Genomic DNA, 21,773 nt, shown 5'->3' on the forward strand with positions numbered 1-21,773 from the left:
GCTTCCCCTCCTTGGTAGAGACACCCCAGACTTCCAGCTGGGCACCGAGCTGCCTAGATAGAATACAAACCACATTTCCCAGCCTTCCTGAGGCCGGGCATGGCCTTGGACTAAGTCGTAGCCAATGCGATTGACGTTGAAGGGCAGCTTGGCTGTCAGTTACAGGGACACCAAAAGACAAGTGGCTTTGTCTTTTTCTTTCCCTTTCTTTCTTGGGGAAGTGACGGCTGGGCTGGGCCCTCCAGGTGGTACACTGAAGAAGCACAACCCCTCAACCTCTGTCGAGCCTTTTTCACATTGCGGTGAGTCATGGTCCAGCCACAGCTTCAACCTAACCTTCCCCACAGCCACAGCTGGTCCTAACATACCGTTTCCCCGCTAACTCCTCGTGCAGTGCTAATTCAGACACGATGCTAGGAGAGGTGGGCGCTGAGTAGACCTGAGGAAAGTTAGTATGGGAACATGTTTCTAGCAAGTTCTCTGTAATTCCACTCAGGACAAGCTGCCACACCCTAAACGAAGTCCAGACAGTCACACCTAAGAGTCAGTCTCTTCCGTGGAACCCTATGTAGGACCTAAACCCTGGTGGCTCTTCATCTCTCATTGTCTCTGAAAATTAAGCAATTCCTTGTGCTTAACAAGAGAATCTGTGGGCCTGGCAGCATCTACTGAGCTCACCCAGTTTCTGAACCTTCAGTGCCCGTGTTTTCTTCCTGGCCTGGTATCTTCCTCAACATCAAGTCCCTCCGCTCCTGACACTTTTTTTTTTTTTTTTTTGTATTTTTCTGAAGTTGGAAACGGGGAGGCAGTCAGACAGATTCCCGCATGCGCCCGACCGGGATCCACCTGGCACGCCCACCAGGGGGCGATGCTCTGCCCATCTGGGGTGTTGCTCTGTTGCAACCAGAGCCATCCTAGCGCCCGAGGCAGAGGCCATGGAGCCATCCTCAGCGCCTGGGCCAACCCTGCTCCAATGGAGCCTTGGCTGCGGGAGGGGAAGAGAGAGACAGAGAGGAAGGAGAGGGGGAGGGGTGGAGAAGCAGATGGGCGCTTCTCCTGTGTGCCCTGGCTGGGAATCGAACCCGGGACTCCTGCATGCCAGGCCGACGCTCCACCACTAAGCCAACCGGCCAGGGCCGCTCCTGACACTCTTAAAGGCCCTGGCCTTCAAATATAAAAAGGATGCTAGAAAGACACTAGCTTACTAGTGTGTTGCAGGTGTGACAAGTCTGCTCTCAACTCTTTACCTCAGTCCTGTGACAGCACCTGCTGGCAAGTTTAAGTGGCAGGACCCACAACAGGGCGGGTCAAGGGGAGAACAAAGCCCCTGACTCAGCCCTGTAATGAGGGCTTCCCCAGGATCCCAGCCACATCCGGCCTCAGGCAGGCCACCTCCTCAGAAGCCATTTCTGGGCCACTCACCTGACTGACTCACTTTGGAGCCCCTCCACCACAAGGGACTGAATTTTCCCTTTTTTCATAGTTTGTGTGCCCCCAGACCTCACCCTGTACTCGTTCTTGGCACCCTTGAAATTTGTGGTCTTTGCCCTCCTTTTTCTAAACCTTTCCTGAGCACTTCCACCAGTTCTCCCCTGCCTTCCCCCAGCCAAGACATCACCATTAAAAAAAGCTGTTGTTCATTAGGCCCTACTATGTGCCAGGCATTGTTCTCAGAGGGTTACCAGTATATGGATTGATTAATTCTCACCACAACCTGGTGGGGATGACACTGTTATACCCACTTCACAGAGGAGAAAACAGAGGCACTGAAAGTAAGAGAACATTCTCAAAGCTAAGTCACACGGTTAGCAGGTGGTAGAGCCGGAGTTTGTCCCCAGAATCTAGAACCCATGTCCTTAACCTTAGGCCAACTGCCCCGTCCTCCTATACCCAAGCAAAGCATCCTCCTAAGCATCCGAGTGGCACCACGGCCCTCCTGCCTCTGCACCTTGGCTATGGAACACCCTCCCGCGTGCCTTGCTGTCAGTGTCAGCCCTGCAAGGTCCGGCCCCAGTGCCCCTTCTCCCGTGAGAGTTTTCTGACTTCCTATGGCGTTTCCTTTTGTACATCTGTTCAAAAACCCTGCAGGTTCATAAACCTTGTGCCCGCCTAGGGGATAGTGACCAACTCGAGAGCAGGATCTAGTGAATCCATCTATGACTCCCCACGGCTGAATATGCTGACTCTTTGAATAAACTTTGGCCGAGTTCTTGCTAACATGCAAATAGTCGATAGGGCTTCATTATGTTACCTTTATCAGGGGATGTTTTTAATTAATTAATTTATGTATTTATTTAGGGATAGAGACAGAGAGAGAGGGAGAGATAGGGACAGACAGATAGGAAGGGAGAGAGATGAGAAGCATCAATTCTTCATTGTGGCTCCTTAGTTGTTCATTGATTGCTTCTCATATGTGCCTTGACCAGGGGCTACAACAGATGAGTGACCCCTTGCTCAAGCCAGCCACCTTGGACACAAGCCAACAACCTTGGGCTTCAAGCCAGCAACCTTTGGGTTCAAGCCAATAACCATGGGGTCATGTCTATGATCCCGCACTCAAGCCAGCGACCCTGCGCTCAAGCTGGTGAGCCTGCCCTTAAATCAGATGAGCCTGCGCTCAAGCCAGCGTCCTCAGGGTTTCGAACCTGGGTCCTCCGCATCCCAGTCCAACACTCTATCCACTGTGCCACCGCCTGGTCCGGCAGGATGTTTTTATTTTAACAGAGACAAAGTCCTAAGCTAGAAATTCAAGTCACCATAATAACAAAATTGTTTTGTTGTTTTTTCATATAGGAGAGGCTCTACCTTACTCTCTGAGAGCCACTTGGGGCTCTGCCTACTTGGAAGCTCAGTGTGGTTCTGCAATGACAGATCGTGTGAGGGCTTCCAAAGGAGAAGGACCGTATACCTACCCCTCCCGCCGCCCCATAGGGGCCCAGAGGAGGGAAAACGGCGAGTACTGGCAGGAAATGAGTTACGCTGAGATTTCTGGGGAGCTGCCTGGAAGATGAAACCCTTCACTCATAGCCACACTGGCTGCCGTGTCCTGGCCTGGCGGAGGACAGAAGTGGGTTATCACCGCCTGCCACCTGCCAGTGGGCCCAGCCAGGGACACGGCAGTCCTGCCAGCTCCTCTCAGAGCCAGGGCTGGGGAAGCTGGTGTGTGGGGAGCGGCCTCAGCCAAGGGCTCCCCAGCTATAATTAGAATATTGCAAGGGGATTTATTTTTAAGAAACACAAGCACCAGGCTGATGACTCAGCCGGGTCTGCACTTGCCCAGACCTCTCATCGGATCCAGAGTTATTATTTGATTTTAATTAATACATTTCTCCAAACCCCTCCCCAGTCCCAATAAGGAAAAGAAAAAAATTTTCCTTCTGAAAGGCTCTCGAGCTGCCTTCTGTTTTACAGGAAGAGGGGTCGGGACTTCTCTGTGCACTTTTGTGGGAGGAGATGGGGGGGACACACAAATGGGTAATCCCAGTAGCGTCTGTTGTCACGTCAATGTATCCAGGGAGAAGTGGGGTGACTGCTGATGGCCTGGTCCCAAGTCTGCCCTGAACCTCAACCTCAGGCCTGTATTCCAGGGTCAGCAGAGCAGAGGTCAGCTATGCAGAGGAGGTGGGTTGGGGAGGAGAGGCGGCGGACCCCCGAGAAGGTGTTCTGTGGGAAACACCTCTAGGATCCAGCACTGCTGCCTAGCCCTTGACAGGTCGGGGAGAGTAAGCCCCCTCCTCCGTGCGGCACAGCGAGTCTCCCACACCCCCTGGGCAGCCTCAGGGCCCGGGAAGCACCTCAGCTGGACCAGATGCTGAGGTCAGGAGAGCCCCAAGAAGCCACAGAACCAAAAAGCGATGGCAGCATGTGTTTGGGGACCAAACTGGGAATGACATCACATCCTGGGGCTGAACACACAAGTTGGCATCTGTCTATGAGACAGGGTTTAAGAAAAGAAGCAGTAAGTGGAAGGAAAGCCTCTAGGATTCCCTCCAAAGCACTCAGGCCCTTTTCTGCCCCTGTGGGTAAGGGCTGCGTGGGGGCATCTCCTGTCCTCACCGCTCAACACCTGCCTTCACCTGCTCGGCAGCTTGCAGGGTGGGTCCAAGGGCCCAAGTGGCAGCTGGGAAAGCAGGGCTCCTGTGACCTGCTTGCTACTTACTTATTCACAAGAATTTATTTAGCAACACTTTGTGCCAAGAACCTTCTATCAGGCGTCCCCAAACTACGGCCTGCGGGCCGCAATGCGGCCCCCTGGGGCCATTTATCCAGCCCCACTGCACTTCTGGAAGGGGAACCTCTTTCATTGGTGGTCAGTGAGAGGACCACTGTATTTGGCAGCCCTCCAATGGTCTGAGGGACAGTGAACTGGCCCCCTGTGTAAAAAGTTTGGAGACCCCTGTTAGGTCTAGGGTCACTGGACAAACAGCACTCCCCGCTCTCAGTGGAACCAACATCCATCCATTCCCTTTCTTCTGATGCAAACGTACCTCTTGCTTCTCCCCCTCACATGTGAGACACTTCCGGGACATGGTACACCTGTGCCCACCCACAGCTGCCTGATGAGGAAGCAGAGGTCACCAGTCGGTCCTCTGTGCTTCTTGCTCCTGTCTCCCCTGAGGTCACAACCCCTTGGGGTGGGGGCACATGCCCACGTGTCCGCATGCACTCTCCCTCACACTCTTGCGCTGTATTCTTTGTGGACTCGGGAGTCTACAAAGGGATGTATGGTAAAGGTGCAACGCTTCTTAGTCTGCTGAGGATGTGGGACAGATTAAATCAGGCTGGTGTTGGCCCAGCATTTACAAGCTGAACTGGAGACCCTCGGCTCTCCTCTCTTATCGAGTGTGACAGGAGTCAGGTCAGGCCAGGCCCCGGTGTAGGATTGTGGCCTATTTGAGTAGGCCTCTTCTGGAGGAACACTGGGACGCGGGACTGGTTCGCACCTGTCCCCCTCATTCCAGGCCAGTCCTGCTCCTCGCTCGCATGCCTTACTTCCCAGGACAGGAGACACCAGTGCTGGCAGCTGACAAGGCCGACAGCTGAAGTTGCTATGTCAACAGGCCTCAGCCAAGACAGAGTTGGCTCTGAAGAGACTCTCCAGCCCTTTGCTCTTTCCTTCAAGCCCTCCTGACATGAGAGGCTCCTGCCAGAGACCAAGAGCCAGAGGCTCTTGAGATTCCAGGGCCTGGCTTCCCCTCTTTTCTGTGATGGAAGCCCCAGTAGGAGCCCCAACCCTGCCCGACTGTCCACAGTATTCAGCTCCGGAGACCCTGGGTGGTCCCCCAGATACAGCCCATGGGGTTCCCTAAGCATCCCCAGGGACCTGGACCATGTAAAATCCCATGGGAAGCTAAGCTGGGCAATCCTCTGAGCTGGAAATACCTTCTCTGGGCTTCTGGGGAAAAAAACCCACAGCAACTTGGAGGTTTTATATTTCCCTCCATAGCCTTGCTAGTTTCTCTCTCTCTCTCTCACTCCCCCCCCCCCCACCCTCTCCTCCTGTTACCCTCTGCCTTCCATGCTAAATAAATTTTCTCCTTCCTACCCTTAGGGATATTTCCTCATTTGAAGAGAATGACTTCTTGGGCCCCACTCAGCACACTGTCAATGTGATTAGACCATGGAACCAAATTGATTCTCCATGATTTCATTAAACAGCACCAGACTTCGCCCTCACTCAATCAGATGCCTGAAGACATCCTCCTGAGCCTCATGACAGGATGGCGCAAGGATTCCACTGTCCAACGTGTGGCCCAGCTATGAAAGGGGACCTTGTCTTAAGGCGGGGCTATTGACCTCTGCAACCCAGGGGTCTCCAGCAGGGTGAGCAAAGCCCAGTAGAGCTATGACCTGCCACAGAAACTGTGACATTGATTTATGATAAATATTTAATTTGGTTGTCATTCCCATTTTCAGCACAAAGCTCCTAAAACCCTCAACATTCTCTAAGTGATTAGAGCACTAGGCACATCTTTTGTAGGAATGAGGGGCCTCTGGGTGGATCCCGGATGGCTCCTAAATGGGGGAATGACCATCGGAAAGGCCACGCCATGATTAGAAGCTTGGAATTTTCAGTCCCCCCCCCCAGTTTCTTGAGAAGAGATAAGGGCTGAAAATGGAGTTAATGATCAATCATGCCCCAAAGAAATCCCCACAGTATGGGGTACAGAGAGCTTCCAGGCTGTCGAACAACATCCACGCCAGGAAGGTGACACAGCAGCTCCACGGGGACACACTGCTCTCACCCTGTGCATCTCTTCATCTGGCAGATCATCTGTATTTGTAATCGTATCCTTTAATAAACTGGTAAACGTGTTTCCCTGAGTTCTGTGAGCCAGTCTAGCAAGTCGACTGAACCTGAGGAGGGAGTCAGTGAAACCTCTGATCTGTAGCCGGTTGGTCAGAAGCACCAGAGAGAACCTCGGCTTCTGACTAGCATTTGAAGTGTGTGTGCTGTGGGCGGTCGTCTCGTAGGACTGAGCCCTTAACCCGTGGGACCTGATGCTATCTCCTGGTAGACAGTGTCAGAATTGAGTGAATTGTAGGACACCCAGCTGGTGTCACGGAGAATATCGAATGGTGTGGGGGGAAAACCATGCATCTGGTGACCAGCAGTGTCAGAAACGAAGTGTTCCGTGTGAGTCACAAAGGAGACACACAGGACAGAAACCCAGCAGGAAAGAACTGTGGGGCGGGTGGATAAAAACTGGGTCTTTCCAGACTGAGCAAGATGACAAAGAAGGCAAATCAAAGAAGTAAAAAGAGAGGAAAAGAATCATGAACAGCAAGGAAGAGTGGAGGAGGGATGGAGGGAAAAGGAACCAGAACAGGGAGAGAAGGCAGAGGTTCTCGTGCGTCCTCAGGGACTCCTGCCCCAATTCAGAAGAAGGTTCCCCATGGTCACTCTAACTGGAAGAGCTACTTTCATGCTAACACGGGCAGTCCAGCCAGAAAGCCACTGTCCCCTCGCCCGTACTCTCCCAGGTCACAGGCAGCAAGCTAGAGCCGCGTCCTATCAGAGCTGGGAAGGACATCTAAGAACACTTGGGGTTCTCAGCTGCACTTCAGCTGAGCTGGTTCTTAACTGGGCAGGACGGTCCTGAGCTCTGTAAGACACTTCCTGCCCCTGGCACCCCAGGGCCCTAGTGGGGAGCACCCTCTTCACTTCCCCTCTCACCCCTTCTGCCTCTGAGGGCATCCTGCACCCCCCCAAGAACCACTGTGGGCACCCCTCAGTGAAGAAAGAGCCACAAGGGGACTGAGGCCTGTAATTGTGAAGATGGGGGTTTAACTGAGTTCACAGAAGAGCTTTTAAACAAGGATCTCAGCCCCCATCTCCCTGTCTCTTTAAGAACTGCAGGCCAGGCCCTGGCCGGTTGGCTCAGTGGTAGAGCGTCAGCCTGGCGTGCAGGAGTCCCGGGTTCGATTCCTGGCCAGGGCACACAGGAGAAGCGCCCATCTGCTTCTCCACCCTTCCCCCTCTCCTTCCTCTCTGTCTCTCTCTTCCCCTCCCACAGCCAAGGCTCCATTGGAGCAAAGTTGGCCCCGGCGCTGAGGACAGCTCTGTGGCCCCTGCCTCAGGCGCTAGAATGGCTCTGGTTGCAACAGAGCAACACCCTAGATGGGCAGAGAATCGCCCCCTGGTGGATATGCCAGGTGGATCCCAGTCTGACTGCCTCCCCGTTTCCAACTTCGGAAAAATACAAAAAAAAAAAAGAACCGCAGGCCACAATTCGACTATTCTGTGTGGAACGTGCTTAAAACACTCCTCAGGGCGCAGAGTGTGAGAAAGGACTCGTGAGTGGGGAGTGCGGGGTCTGTTTCCCTCTGAGACTAGTCTCAGCTACGCTAGCGCAGCATCGTTATGGGCCTTCCCACTTGGCCGACTCCACTGCCATCCCAGTGACACTGATCCTCCCTTCCAAAAGGATTAGTCCGACAAGTGCAAAAATGGAGAGGAATGCAGGGCTGGAAGTAGCCCCAGCTGCGGGGAGCAAGCCACTAAAATTACCCACAGACACGGACTGGGGCCCCACAGCTGACGGACCTCTTGCCTGTTGCAGCATTCTCCACCCTCTGGGCCACTCCTGGGCTGCATTATGGCACCCAACACATTTAGAAATGACAGGGTGGCCTTATGTCATGCTGAAATAATAACTCAGGGACGGAGTCACCAAACCCTACAGAGTCCTAACCATTCTACAGTAGGGTTCCCAGAGTTGGGGGAGTTATTGGGTCATAACGAATACTCGTTTCTTGTTTCCTTGCCCAAAGCACGATTACCTGGAGAAGAGTCTGCCTGGCAAAGGCATGTGCAGGCGCTGAAACGCTGCTTTTCTCCAGACACAGCTCTAGCAACCAGGGCGTTGGGGCTCTAGTGTGGAGACCCGGCAGGGGAGGGCGGGGCTTGGTGCTTCAGTCCCCGCCCCTCGTGGCCCCTTGTTCTACTCTCATTTCCCCCTCTCGCTTCCTCTTCTCCCACGGGGCAGACCCTGCAATCCCCACCCCGGGGCTAAAGCTCAGGCTCCCGCTGTAGGAGCAGCCGAGCGGGGAGAGAATCTCCTCTCCTAGTAACACCTCAATCCATTTTGAAACTTCAGCCAAGATATTTGCCCTTTAGGACGAAAGAGAAAAGAAGTGGCTAGGGCTTCTGCCACCAAGAATAACCACAGATTGGCTCATAAAAATTGTCCACAGGAACCCAGACGCCACCTGGGCTCCCTTGTAGCTAAAACTCTTCCAAGGCCACCTGGTTCTAGTGGGGGGGGGGGGGAGTAGGGGAAATCCCTAAATTCTGACCCTTTGGGAGGAGTCTATGAAGGAAGACCCCAGGGAACGAGGGCTCTGTCCAGGAGAAAGGGCTGGGGGAGGGGCATGGGTCTGGGGACCCAGGGGCTGTCGACAGCCACTCCTCCCCATTCTGGAAAAGTGTTCTCACTGAACCGTGAACCATCACCTGTGCTCTCGCCCCCCCCCCCCACTGTGCATGGAGAAGGAGGAGGATGGAAACGAACCCTCCTTCTGCAGGTCTTCCTTCCCAGCCCTTCCTCTCCCTAGTCTGCCCCATTCCCAGGCCCACGCCTATGCTTCCAGTGGGCAGGATGGGAGAAGGTGATGGGGCCCAACCCCGGCAGGTGGCTTTGCACTCACAGCTAAGGCAGTCTAACACTGTCCTCTGCTGTCCCGGGCCTGGTCGCCTGCCTTGGCTTCGTGAAGAAGTAGCCGGAGATCAGGGCATGGGCTCAGCCTGGGGGAGGACTGAGAACCGGGCTTCTCCATCAGGTCCAGGGGAGAATGAGCAGTTGGGCTCCTCCCAGAGGGACCGCAGTGGGGCCCAGCCATGGGGGCCAGGCGGGGTCACACCCTCTAGCTTCCCTAAGCAACCCCATTATCTAGAAGACCAAGCAGGGGTGGGCACACTTGATGGCCTCATCTGCCCATCTCAGCAGACCTTCCTCTTGACAATGTTGTTTTCTAAGGCGATCCCCACCTCCACCACCACCACCAATCAGTTCTCCTGTTCTGACTGATCAAACTATGGGCCTCCGAGTGTGTCCCTAGGCCATCCCCATCAGCATCTCCCAGGAACTGGCTAGGACCGCACGTTCTCAGGCTGAATCGGAAACATTGGGGGAGGACCCAGTCTGTTTCAACAAGCCCTGTGGGTGAGTCTCTGCTGCTCAAGTTTGAGGACCCTTCTCTCCTCCAGCAAGCCCACTGGGCCCTCGTGCTGAGCACAGCCCTTTCTGATAACGCACCCTCTCTTCCTCACTCCCACTAGAGGACTCAGCCATGAGTCCTAAAAGCCACTTAATGTACAGACCAGCCACTTCTACCTCCTCATCCACCTCAAACCCTCCCTCGTGTCCCCTGCTTTTCTTCCTCCCACCCTCCGAACAGCTCTCCTTGGGCAGGCACACTCCTGCTCCCACCTCACGCACTGACCACTCCTTTCTGGTCTCCTGTTCTGATTCTTCCTCTGGCCCTAGTCAGGGCCTTGACATCACTTCCTCGCAAACTCATCCAGCTACCATTTCCACCAGGCATCCCCAAACTACAGCCCACGGGCCGCATGTGGCCCCCTGAGGCCATTTATCCGGCCCCCCGCCACACTTCCAGAAGGGGCACCTCTTTCATTGGTGGTCAGTGAGAGGAGCACTGTATGTGGCGGCCCTCCAACGGTCTGAGGGACAGTGAACTGGTCCCTTGTGTAAAAAGTTTGGGGACCCCTGATTCCACCATCACTTCTAAGTACATGGTTCTAATATCATCATCTCTATTCCCCAACTTCCTCCAACTCCAGACTTGCCTTTTCAGCAGCTCCTAGGACACTTCTGCTGGTGCCTATGAAGCACCTCAAATTCCACAGGGCAAACTCAAAGGCACCCTCTTCCTCCACTTTTCTCCAACCACCACCATCACCACCACCTAGCTTATCATCCTGACTTTTTTTTTTTTTTTTTTTTTGTATTTTTCTGAAGCTGGAAACGGGGAGAGACAGTCGGACAGACTCCTGCATGCGCCCGACCGGGATCCACCCGGCACGCCCACCAGGGGCAACGCTCTGCCCACCAGGGAGGGGGTGATGCTCTGCCCCTCCGGGGAGTTGCTCTGTTGTGACCAGAGCCACTCTAGCACCTGGGGCAGAGGCCAAGGAGCCATCCCCAGCGCCCCGGCCATCTTTGCTCCAATGGAACCTCGGCTGCGGGAGGGGAAGAGAGAGACAGAGAGGAAGGAGAGGGGGAGGGGTGGAGAAGCAGATGGGCGCTTCTCCTGTGTGCCCTGGCCGGGAATCGAACCCGGGACTTCTGCATGCCAGGCCGACGCTCTACCACCAACTGGCCAGGGCTCATCCTGACTTTTGTCTGCACAACCAGTTTCTAAGATTGTATTGGCTTTACCATCCCTCATCAAATATGGTAACTTCTGGTTAAAAACTTAACACGCAAAGTTCTTGCAGGTCCAAGTAAAATGGATCCAACAGAAATCGTCTTAAAAGGCCACAGCTCCATCCTTTCTGTGCCTGAACCCATCAGGTAGAATGCTTAGGGTTTTGCATGCTCTGGACCCGAGCCTAGAGGGAAGAGCAGCCTTTGTGGACTGCTCACCATTTGCTGAAGATGGGAGCTCCTGAGGGAAGGACTCAGCCCTCTTTGGGCAGAAGGGATAATAAACCAGATTAGGAGGCCCCTCCCCTGCTTCCTGAGCAATCAGATTCCTATTTCTGGGTCACTCACTCTCTGCTAAATGACTCTCTGGGGAGGGTTTCCATGTTCATAGTCCTCTGAGACAACTGCTACTTTGTTAGAGAAAGCAATGAATGGATGTTTGAATGAGAAATGAGATAGGGTTAAGGTTGGGGTCAGGGTCAGGGTCAAGGTCAAGGGTGATGGTTAGCATCAGGGCATGATTAGGGTCAGAGGCCATGGGAGAAAGGTTTAAAGCCACCCTTCTCCCTAAATAACAAACCCATGCCGAAACCATCCTGCTCTCCAGTTGCTCTTGCTATAGGACCACCCAACCCCCCCACTTTGCCATTTCTCGCCTTTTAAACCCTGGACTCCAGGGTCATCTCAGCCAAGACCTTTCTGGCTGTAGGTTCTGAACCCTGGGCTTGGCAGTGGGAAGGGGAATGGAGGCAAACAGGGAACCTACGTTGGCACTGACAATATTCTGTCCTATCCTGTTCTTCCAAAGACAGAACCGACACCACCCTCCGCCACCTCCTTCCCGGAATCAGGGAAGCTGGGTTCTAGCCCCTGTTCCATCACTGACCGGCTATGAGACTCAGTTCAAATAACAAACTTGTTTTGTGTTCTGGTTTATTCACCGGAGAGTGAAAATTGTAAAACCCTACCTGCTTACTCTACTGGCTGGACGTGACAATAACGATATGCTTGTGTAAAGGCAGTTCGTCAGTCACGAGTTTTCCCCATGACATCTTCTAACTTGCTCCTGACAACACCCGGAGAGACAGGCAGGGAAAGCATGTTTACCCTCCCAGTCGATGAGGAGACGAAGGCTCCAGAAGGACCGGCACAGGCCACAGGCTAATGCGCAGCCGAGCAGGGGCTCCACCTGGACCTCTGTGCCCAGGGCCACAAGGTCCCAGCACGGCGAGAGCCTCATGTGACACAGCACGCCACCCTTCTTAATGAAAGCATCATTTTTTCCCAGTGTCACTATGGTCCAAATATACTGCTCACAAAAATTAGGGGATATTTGAAAATGAATATTGAGCAATAAAATATCCCCTAATTTTTGTGAGCAGTGTATTTGCCAGTGGATCATCACCCGTTAGTTACTCTGGGCATTCTCAGCAGCGCCGACCTGTCATTTCTTAAGTGAGTTATTTTGACCTAAGAAGTAGGTGTGGAACCACTGGCCTCAGAGCTAAAACAGGGAGAGTCAATCAGTCTAGGAAGGGAATGGATTTGTGGGTATTTCTGATGCCACCATCCACAGAGGGTGGTCACACTTTCTGCTGGGTACAGAGGGCTACAGCGTTTTAGGAAAGTTCATCAACTCCAACAATCCTGTTTGGGGGGGGGGGGTAGGGCGAGAGAACTTAAGCCGAGAAAAGGTTCATGACACGCTTAAGGTCACCTAGCTCCACAGTAGCTCCACACTCAGGGGCCTAATTCTACATCCTCCAACTGTGTCAACAGCTGACTGTCACTAGAGTAGGAGGAAGAGGGGTGATACATATGCAAATGTGCCTTTCCTGTAGAGACGTCTCCTGGAAAAGGGGCGGTCCTCTTGGAGATCATTGTTTGGTTCAAATGCCAAGCCCAGGACACAGCTTTGTCCCCAGGGCCAGGACAACCCCACCGTTGTGTGTGCTGGGCTTGAGGAAATACTACTCACGACTTGTCTCGCCTGCCAAGCCGTCGTGGGGGACTCGTCTGTCTCCTTCGCGGGGACAAGGATTTTCCCCGGCTTCTCACTTGGGTTGGAGAGTGGGCACTTGCAGGTTTCAGGATCTGAAGGAGATACGTGGAGTTACTGCCCTGGTTTCTCGGGGGCCCCCCATCCTGGGGCCCTTCCCACAGCACAGCGTCCCGGCCCCAGCCCATTCACGATCCCATGGTTCAGGAGGCCCTGAGCTGGGAGATTGGCAGGCCGTGGTCTGAGACACAGATGGCCTGCTCTCATCCTGCACTGCTGAGAAGAAAGGTACCACTCCCTAGGGGACAATACAATTCCACTGTGCTCCCTTTAGCACAGCGGAGAGAGAGGAGCAGAGCCCAGTGCCTCGGCCTCCTGGGACTGCTTCGTCGCTCAGCAAGCTCCTCTCTGGGGAAGGCCAAGCCCCAGCCACACTGCCCCAGAAATCAGCTTGTTTCCCCGGACTCTCCACCCACACAAGCACAGAGGGTTTCCATTTGTCAAGAATCTTCATTCCAGGTCCCGCAGAGTGAAGATGACAAATCCCCATGTGCTAAGCATAACCAAGCCTGAATTAGGATAATCCCTTTCCCCTGTGGTCTGCAGTGTCTGCACAAGCTTTCTCTCAGTGACTCCACAAGCCCTGGAGGGACAAGGACAAGCAGGCATCCTGTCATCTCGGAAGTGACACGGTAGAGAGAAGAAGGGCTTATGAGTCTAGTTTATACAAAGCCACCACAGTGCAAGCTTGGTCTGCTATTGTGATACCAGGTCAGAAATTTTTGCCAAAGGGCTTTGATGCTTACAAGCAAAGCAGAGATATAAGTGACTCTGAAATAGGTTGTAAAGGTGGGTGACCTGCTCACTCATTCTGGTTTGCCCAGGACTTCCCTGGTTTTTTGGTCCTGAAAGTCTTATATTCCAGGAAACCCTTCAGTGTCAGGGAAACTGGGATGGATGACTGGCCACTCTTATTACATAAAGACAAAGCAGAACAAGAGCCTTAGGATATATAATGACTAACATTTTCGATGATTTCACAGAAGGAGCTGCAGACCGAGACGTTGCTTTAACCATACCGTCTAAGTGGCCTTTAGCTCTGGTGTCTGGAGTAGTATATACACAAGAGACTTCAACTGTCCATGTCAAATAGTGAAGGGCTTATCTTTTTTGTTTTAGTAGGGTGGCCACCAAGCAAGATAACCTCTAGAAACGTGTGACTGTCCCAGAAATGCGGGGCGATGCGGGGCTGGGGAGACAGCGAGAGGAGGTGGGGCCCTCTCCGGCGTCGCTCGTTTGCTTCCAGCACCTACCTTCATCCTCATGTCCCTGGCGTATTTCTCCAGCTCCTTCCTTATGTCGGCCCTCAACATCTTTGAGACATTGAGGACGAGCTGCTTCCACTCAATGGGCTGGAAGCTGTGAGGCTCATGGGGGACGTACAGCCCAATCTTGACCTTCTTGACTGTGTGCAGGTATTTCCTGTAGGAGTCTTCAAAGTCAAAGATAAGGTCACTCAGAGTCCGGAAGGCCAGCGGCTTGTCCATCAGCTCAGCCCTCCGGCTCATCCCCAGCGAGCCGTAACGGCCATTGCAGTAAATCCCCAGCACGACATGGTGAAAGTAGTTTCCTGAGAAGTAGGTTTTAAAGCTGATGGGGAATCGCTCAATGGAAGGCTGTCCATTGGTTAAGTATCTTAGATACTCTGAGTCAAGGAAGAGAAAGGAGGCCTTGAAAATTCAAAGTCTGGACTCTCAGGAAGGGAAAGTGGCGGATGGCGTCCGTCAGTCCGTCCTTTTGTCCTTTTGCCTCTGAGCAGGCCCACGCCCAACCTTTCCAGACTAATCCCCTTTTAAATTGTTCACTTGGTATCTCTGAAAGCCTACCATACAAGGCACCAAAACCAAATTAATATGGGACAAAGAGGAAAAAAGAAACTTGTCATCTTCTTTAGTGGTTAAATAAATGCAAAACAAAACAACAAAGTACTTTTGCTCCCTCGGTTTTCTACAGGGGATGACAAGCTTTTCCAGGGTTTTCTAGGCAGTTAGAATGACGTTCTCAGACACCGATTCTAACTGGAGTGTGTGGGACAGACCAAGGATGGAAGGCCTCGGCCATGCTCAGGGGCCAGAAGCAAGCCAAGGCCATGGGCATGTAAGAGACAGACTGACTGACTACCTAGACAGCAAGGGACAGAAAGGTTTCAAGATGGGTCATATACGCACCTCATCTGCTCCTCTCAATGGCCCTGTCACAGCCAGGACAGCAGCCTGGGTTCCACATGGACAGCTGCCTGCAGCACCGGAACCTCAGGCTCCCCTCGGTCCCCCACCCACTTGATATCACAGCTTGGCTCTCTCTACACAATGGCCTGTCTGGACGGAGTAAACCAGCCTCTTACTGTTACCTCTGTTTGGGCCCAGTAACCCAACAGGGTGCGGCTTCAAGTAACTGCCACAACTGACTCCATGTTCTGCAACAATGGACAAGAGGCATAATGTCCTCAAGTTCATCTCAAAGTCCCTAGACAGCCATGGCAAGGCTGTGGTGACCCAAGGACCCAGCTTTTATGGAGAGGGATATTAGAATCTCACAAAGTCACTCCTCTCGTGACAATCTTTGGTGATTCCAGAGTTTTTCTCAAGTAAATAATAATCCAGGTAGGGAAGGCTAATCCAGGTACCCTTAAAAGAAAAACTAGGCCTGACCTGTGGTGGTGCAGTGGATAATGTGTCGACCTGGAAATGCTGAGGTCGCCGGTTCGAAACCCTGGGCTTGCCTGGTCAAGGCACATATGGGAGTTGATGCTTCCAGCTCCTCCCCCCTTCTCTCTCTCTGTCCTCTGTCTCTCTCCTCTCTAAAAATGAATAAAATAAAAAAAAAGAAAGAAACTAATAGCCTGACCAGGAGGTGGCTCAGCAGATAGAGCATCGGACTAGGACGTGGAGGATCCAGGTTCGAGACCCTGAGGTTGCCTGCTTGAGTGCGGGCTCATCTGGCTTGAGCGGGGGGCTCACCAGCCTGAGCGCAGGGTCGCTGGCTTGAGCAAGGGGTCACTCGTTCTGCTGTAGCCCCCTGGTCAAGGCACATATGAGAAAGCAGTCAATGAACAACTAAGGTACCACAATGAAGAATTGATGCTTCTCATCTCTCTCCCTTCCTGTCTGTCTGTTCCTATCTGTCCCTCTCTCTGACTTTCTCCCTGTCTCTGTCAAATAAAAGAAAGAAAGAAAAAAAAAGAAAGAAGCTGATAGAACTCAGTCTGCGGCCTTGAGCCTTGTCCTCTGCTCTCAATTTAATCACAAGGGCTCCTTTCTGTAAAAATATTTCTCCTGCTTTCTCTTCACTTCATCATGTGAGAGTCCCTGGCAGTCAGGGAGTGATATCACACAGCCTTCTGAGCCCTCTTATATAAAGCTCACTGGCTTTCTGGGGCGAGTTCTCTGGGGCTGGCACCAGGGTATTCCTCAGTTGTCTAAGTCAGTGTAACAAACACTCACTGAGCAAGGACCTCTTGGCCAAACAGCCTGCCGGGCGGGGCTGGGGGGGGAGGCCAAAGGTGAAGTGCACAGCCCTTCTCTGCAAGTCGGGGGACAGGGTGCGGGGAGAGACTCAAAATGAACACTACAGTGTGGTCAGCAATCCCACTCTGGGTACATATCCAAAAGAATTAAAAGCAGGGACCAGAACAGATGTTTACACACCTGTGTTCACGGCAGCATCCTTCACAATGGCCAAAAGGTGGAAACCACCCTTGTGTCTATGGACAGGGGGACAGAAATGAATGGGGTAAATACATACAGTGGAACATTACTCAGCCTTTAAAAGAGAAGATAATTCTGACGCATGCTAGGACATGAGTAATCTCGAGAACACTATGCTAAGTGAAATGAGCCAGTCACAAAAGGACAAATACTGTATCGTCCCACTTTCTGAGGCACCTGGAGTAGTCAGATTCACCCAGACAAAAAGTGGAATGACGGTTGCCAAGGGCCAGGGAGAGGGGACCTGGGGAGTTGGTGATTAACAGCTGTGCTATTTCCGTTGGGGACAATGACGTTCTGGAAAGGACGGTGGTGACAGCCACACAACAGCGTGAATGCTCTCGATGCCACAGGGCTGTGCACTTAAAAATAGTGGAACCGGTCATTTTATGTTGTGGATATTTTCCTGCTATTTATAAAATCCCACATTTGCAAAATATGTACGTCAAGTCATTATGCTGGACACTTTAAACTTACGCAGTCCTGCATGTCAATTATATCTCAATAAAAACAAAAAACAAACTATAATGTGATGTGTGTTATGAGAGACAAGCCCAGCAACCTCAGGGAGAGCAGAGAAGAGGCCACAAAATTAGTTTTACGGAACAAGTAGAGTCAGCCACGTGGAGAAGAGAGAGGGGAGAGGACAGGAGAGACTACCAGTCTATCCTGTCACAGGGCACTAATCCTTAGGATGTGTTCCATCATTATGGCCATCAGTAAAGCCTTGGGTCCTGGAACAACTGGGAACTGAGGGGGAGGGACATGGAAGTGTGGATGAGGACAGGGAAGAGCTTTCTGAGGGAAAAGGGCGTGGAACAGCAGGGCTCCAAGCCCCTGGAAGACGTGCCCAGCATCCAGCCTGTTGGGAACACGCCTAACGTGCCTCTCCTAATGATCCTGTTACTTAAATAAACCCTAGTCCTTTAATACCATAATTAAGCCCCGCCAGGGTCAGCAAGGGCTCCCGAGAGAACTGCCATTATTCAAAAAATAATTTGGAACCAAAGGTCTATCTCTTCAGCATGCTCATGCACTCAGGCAAGATGACAAATAGTGCTCTTTATGCATGGATCCTGAATTCTGGGCTAACAATACGAGATAAGAAAGGACACAGGCTTCCAAGCAGCAGCCAAGGTTGTCAGGGCATGACCTGTTTCCCGGGACCTGTGGGGCAACGGACAGATGACCCCAGCCGTGTTGTTCACTGTGCCTGAGAGGAAAGCGGGCCACAGAGATGCAGACCCAGAGCAAGGAGTAAAGACAAAGATGCTGCAACTTTTAGAATTCAGGTCCGTGTTTCTTGTCTGTGCCAAGAATCAAATATCCCTGAGTTCGGCAGGGGGAGCCGAATTTCTCCACCCTCCCCACACTTTCTGACATGTCACGCCAACAAGAACAAGAAGAACCAAGAGCCCCATCTTCTACGATTTGGATGGGCCCGGAGGCTCATCACAGGTCTAGCCCCACAATCCTGAAAGTTTTTAGGGAACTCCTGTAACTTAAAGTAAGGCTTAAATTTATAAACTGGCACAGGGACAAGGCATTGTGTACAGGACCGCTGTAAAGCAAGGTGGCCTCCGTCCCGGTGCACTCAGACATCCATCAGCAGATGTCCGAAGTGAACTGTCCACCTAGGAAGGGCCTGCACTGTGATCTCCCTCTCTGATCTCCACCAGCTAATCCCCAACAATTGTTCAATCCCATTAAACTTGCAGGAGGCTCTGCCCAACAGCTGTGCTGACTCCTGCCACCAAAGGAGTGGGCCCTGAGCCATCTGCTGCCCCCACCCATCCTGGTCCGGCCCTCCTGCCAGCCTCCCCAGGCACATGGCTCATCTCTGTGAGGAGCAGGGAGGAGAGCACTGGGGAGGGGCTTCAGTAAGGCTCAAGTTTCCATTTTTGAAATGTCAGCCCAAGCACCATGGACAGTCTTGTTTCAGATCAAGCTGCAGGGTAGCAGAAATACCCCTTTCCATAAAAATATCCAGGAGACCAGCAAGCAGACTAGGCCTGTCCCACTGTCCCCATTCTGATTCTGAGCCACCCATTCTTCCACTGAGATCCACATCTCCTTTCCCGGTTTTCCTGCTACCTCTTGCGCTATCATTCTTAGTGTCATTTATGGGCTCTTTGTGTCAACTAGACCACAAAAGGGTGAGATTTCATCCTGGATCTTTTTTCTCACTCCCCGAAAGGCACCTGCCACCCCTTAACCACACAGCCCCCAAATTTGTATTTCCAGTGCAGAGCCCTCTCCTGAGCTCCCCACTCCAAATACCTGACCCAACATCCCACAGGTACCTCAAATTCGATATGTCCAAATCTGAACTCATCTCCCCATAAATCTAATCATCCTTGGTAAGCCTTTCCCTTGGACTGGGGCAGTATTATCCAGTCACCCAATTTTCCAAGCAAGAAATGTGAAGTGACCACCTCTGACTCCTCACATCTATCATGATCAGTCCGCAAGCGGTGTTGATGACACTCCCAACACCTTCCATCGCCTTCCCTGCTGTCTTAGTTCACATCTGTGCTGAAGTGTCTCACCGTCTGTCCTTCCCATCCCTCCAGCCCACCCTGCACGGACTATCACTTCATCAGGAAACCTGTATTTGCCGATCCCTTCCTCATTACCTACACCCAGCTAGCCTCAAAAACCTGGAAATTCTCTCTCCATTGTATGTCTTGAAACTGTCCCTCAGTCCATTCCCGTCGCCAGGACCACGGTCCAAGCATCACCATCTCCCTCGTGTGACAGCGCCTCCCTACCTCTGCAGATCCAGCCCCACCCAGCCTCCTCCAGTCTGCCCTTCCGTCTGCCCTCCAGTCTGTGTGTGCCTCTCTGACGCACACACCTGTCCTGCCACACCTCTGCTCCAGGCTTTCACCGGGCCTGCTCACTGCCTTTTTTGAAAAAGGTCCCACTTTCTCAGCATACCACCCAAGAACTTAACCTATCTTACCTGGGAACACCTCTCAAGCCCAGTTCTTGCTGTGTTCCCTTGGTCACAGTCCCTTCTAGCCATCACCCAAAGGACTGGGAGTGCCTTTGCCTCATCTATCAGGTCATGTTATCCTGCCATCAGCACTAATACATCAGTGCCATCCCCGTTTCTGGACCATATTCAGCTGGGGAGCCAGGAGTCTGGTAGAACATGGAACAGAAAGTGCGGGAGAGACCTCGGTTTCAGCTCTGGGTTCTGTAGAGTTGGGACGCTATACCATTACATGGTCTCGTCCACAATCCACTCTTAGAATTGTCCCTGGAGATAGGTTTGGAAAATCCCACTTCGCCTGGAGTGCCTTTCCTGTGGCAATGCCCAATGAATGCAAACAGCGAGGATGCAGCCTCTCTCTAGTCCCTCCTAGTAGTTAGCATTCTCCTTGTGACCAGAGAGGCTGGCCTGAGAGCTGGCCCTGATGCAGGCTTTAGCTAACAGGTTACACTGATGATGACCCAAGGAGCCAAGCTCTGATCTGGTTCAACGCCAGATGGTAGATGTTAAAGAAGAACATTATGGGAGCTTGACACTTTCCTCCAAGGAGAAAACAACCATCATCTCTGTGGATCTAGGACAGTAAAGCCCCATAGTGAGGCCAACACCTACGCAGTAAACTTCAACAAATATAACTTAAAGGATACATGCCCAGGATGACAGCTTCAAGGCATTTAATAGGCAAGGACTCTCGAGTCATTTCTTTCGCTGTTTCCATTAACCTGTAGGATAGAGCACAGCAAAGGATCTCAGGACTTCTTTAATGATTCAAGTGGTGTCTTTGTCCATCAGCATGCCTATCTCCACATTAGGCACCATGCAGGAAGACAGAGGGGAAGGGGAGAACTTGCTTCACAGGAGGGTGCCAAAGTATATCCACACTTGGCAGAAATAAAATCCTAAATTCTCCACCCATCTCTCCAAGAGCTAGTCCTGCGTGTTCGTGTCCATATTCCATAGCATCCTCATTGCCCAGGACACGGAGCATTACATGGAAGGCAAAATTTCATATAGTTGGTCTCCACCACTGAGCTTAGCTGTCAGTGGTCCAGACCCCATCCCAACCTCCAACATGGCCCTGGGGTACCCCAACCCCCCCTACCATCTCCACCCCTTAGAGACCAGGATATTAGCATTGGGATACAGGTATAGAGGGTGGGAGAGGGAGTTAGCAGCTCTCAGGTAGGAAAGAGATCTCCTGGTCCACAGGTCATGCACCACTTACCCACTCAGTGGTCTCATTTTCCTAATTTCAAAGAACTGGGTCCCTGTATGATTATATCTGTGTGAAGTATGTAAAGGGAAAGTGACAGAAAACTCCAAAGGTTCCAGGAATCCAGCAGGAAGCTATGCATTGATTTCTCAGTGGGATGAGGAAGTGAGGCTTTGCAGAAGGTGTCCAGCAGCCAGAAGGTAGTCAACATCCTTTAACTCCCTGCTGTCCTGCCTGGAATCGTAACTTCTAACTTAGGCCCCAAAGTACCTTGGACCTTTCGAATAGCTATAATCAATCTGCTCTGTATTCTGGTTAGTTGACTACATGTTTTAATTCATCTATTAGACTACTACAAGCTCTTTGAGAGTTGGGACCATTTATCATCTTTATATCAATCATAAAGCCTGGCACAAACCAAATATATTCCAGTTAGCAAATGTTATTAAATGAATGAGGAATAAGTGAATGGATGGGTGGACAGATGATAGATAAACAGGGAGGGAGATAGGTTGAAGGGTAGATAGATGGGGGATGGATGGATGGATGGGTGGGTGGATGGATGGATGGAGAGATGGATGGACGGACGGACGGATGGATGGAAAAGTAAATGGGTGGTGGGGAAACTGGATGGATGGCTGGATAGACAGAAGAGTAGGTGGATGGGTGGGTGGATGAATAAATGGACGGATGGATGGATGGATGGATGGATGGAATGGAAGAGTGACATATAGAAGAGGAGATGGATGGCAGCAGGGTTTCTCAACAGCGCAGACCACAGAAGAGCTTACTATGGAGACATCACTTTCATTTTATGTCCAAACTGACACTTGACATTGATTACTAAATGTTATAAGATGATGACATCATCCACAACCTGGTATTTAACTGGTTGCCCAGAAGATCT

The 21,773-nt window shown here is 52.0% G+C and overlaps 1 protein-coding gene across 1 annotated transcript in view; it reads right to left on the reverse strand.

Moving 5' to 3' along the window:
- The window catches only part of VASH2 (vasohibin 2), a 36,006-nt gene that overhangs the window by 3,252 nt on the left and 10,981 nt on the right, over positions 1–21,773 (reverse strand). Inside the window, exons 3-6 of the mRNA XM_066261395.1 lie at positions 20,879–20,935; positions 20,301–20,375; positions 14,202–14,583; positions 12,868–12,983 (exon numbers count right to left, since the gene is read on the reverse strand). Of these exons, the coding sequence (XP_066117492.1) occupies positions 12,868–12,983; positions 14,202–14,583; positions 20,301–20,375; positions 20,879–20,935 (630 nt within the window). The remainder of the gene's footprint in view (positions 1–12,867; positions 12,984–14,201; positions 14,584–20,300; positions 20,376–20,878; positions 20,936–21,773) is intronic.

Source organism: Saccopteryx bilineata, chromosome 2 (assembly GCF_036850765.1).
Source record: "Saccopteryx bilineata isolate mSacBil1 chromosome 2, mSacBil1_pri_phased_curated, whole genome shotgun sequence".
NCBI lineage: Eukaryota > Metazoa > Chordata > Mammalia > Chiroptera > Emballonuridae > Saccopteryx > Saccopteryx bilineata.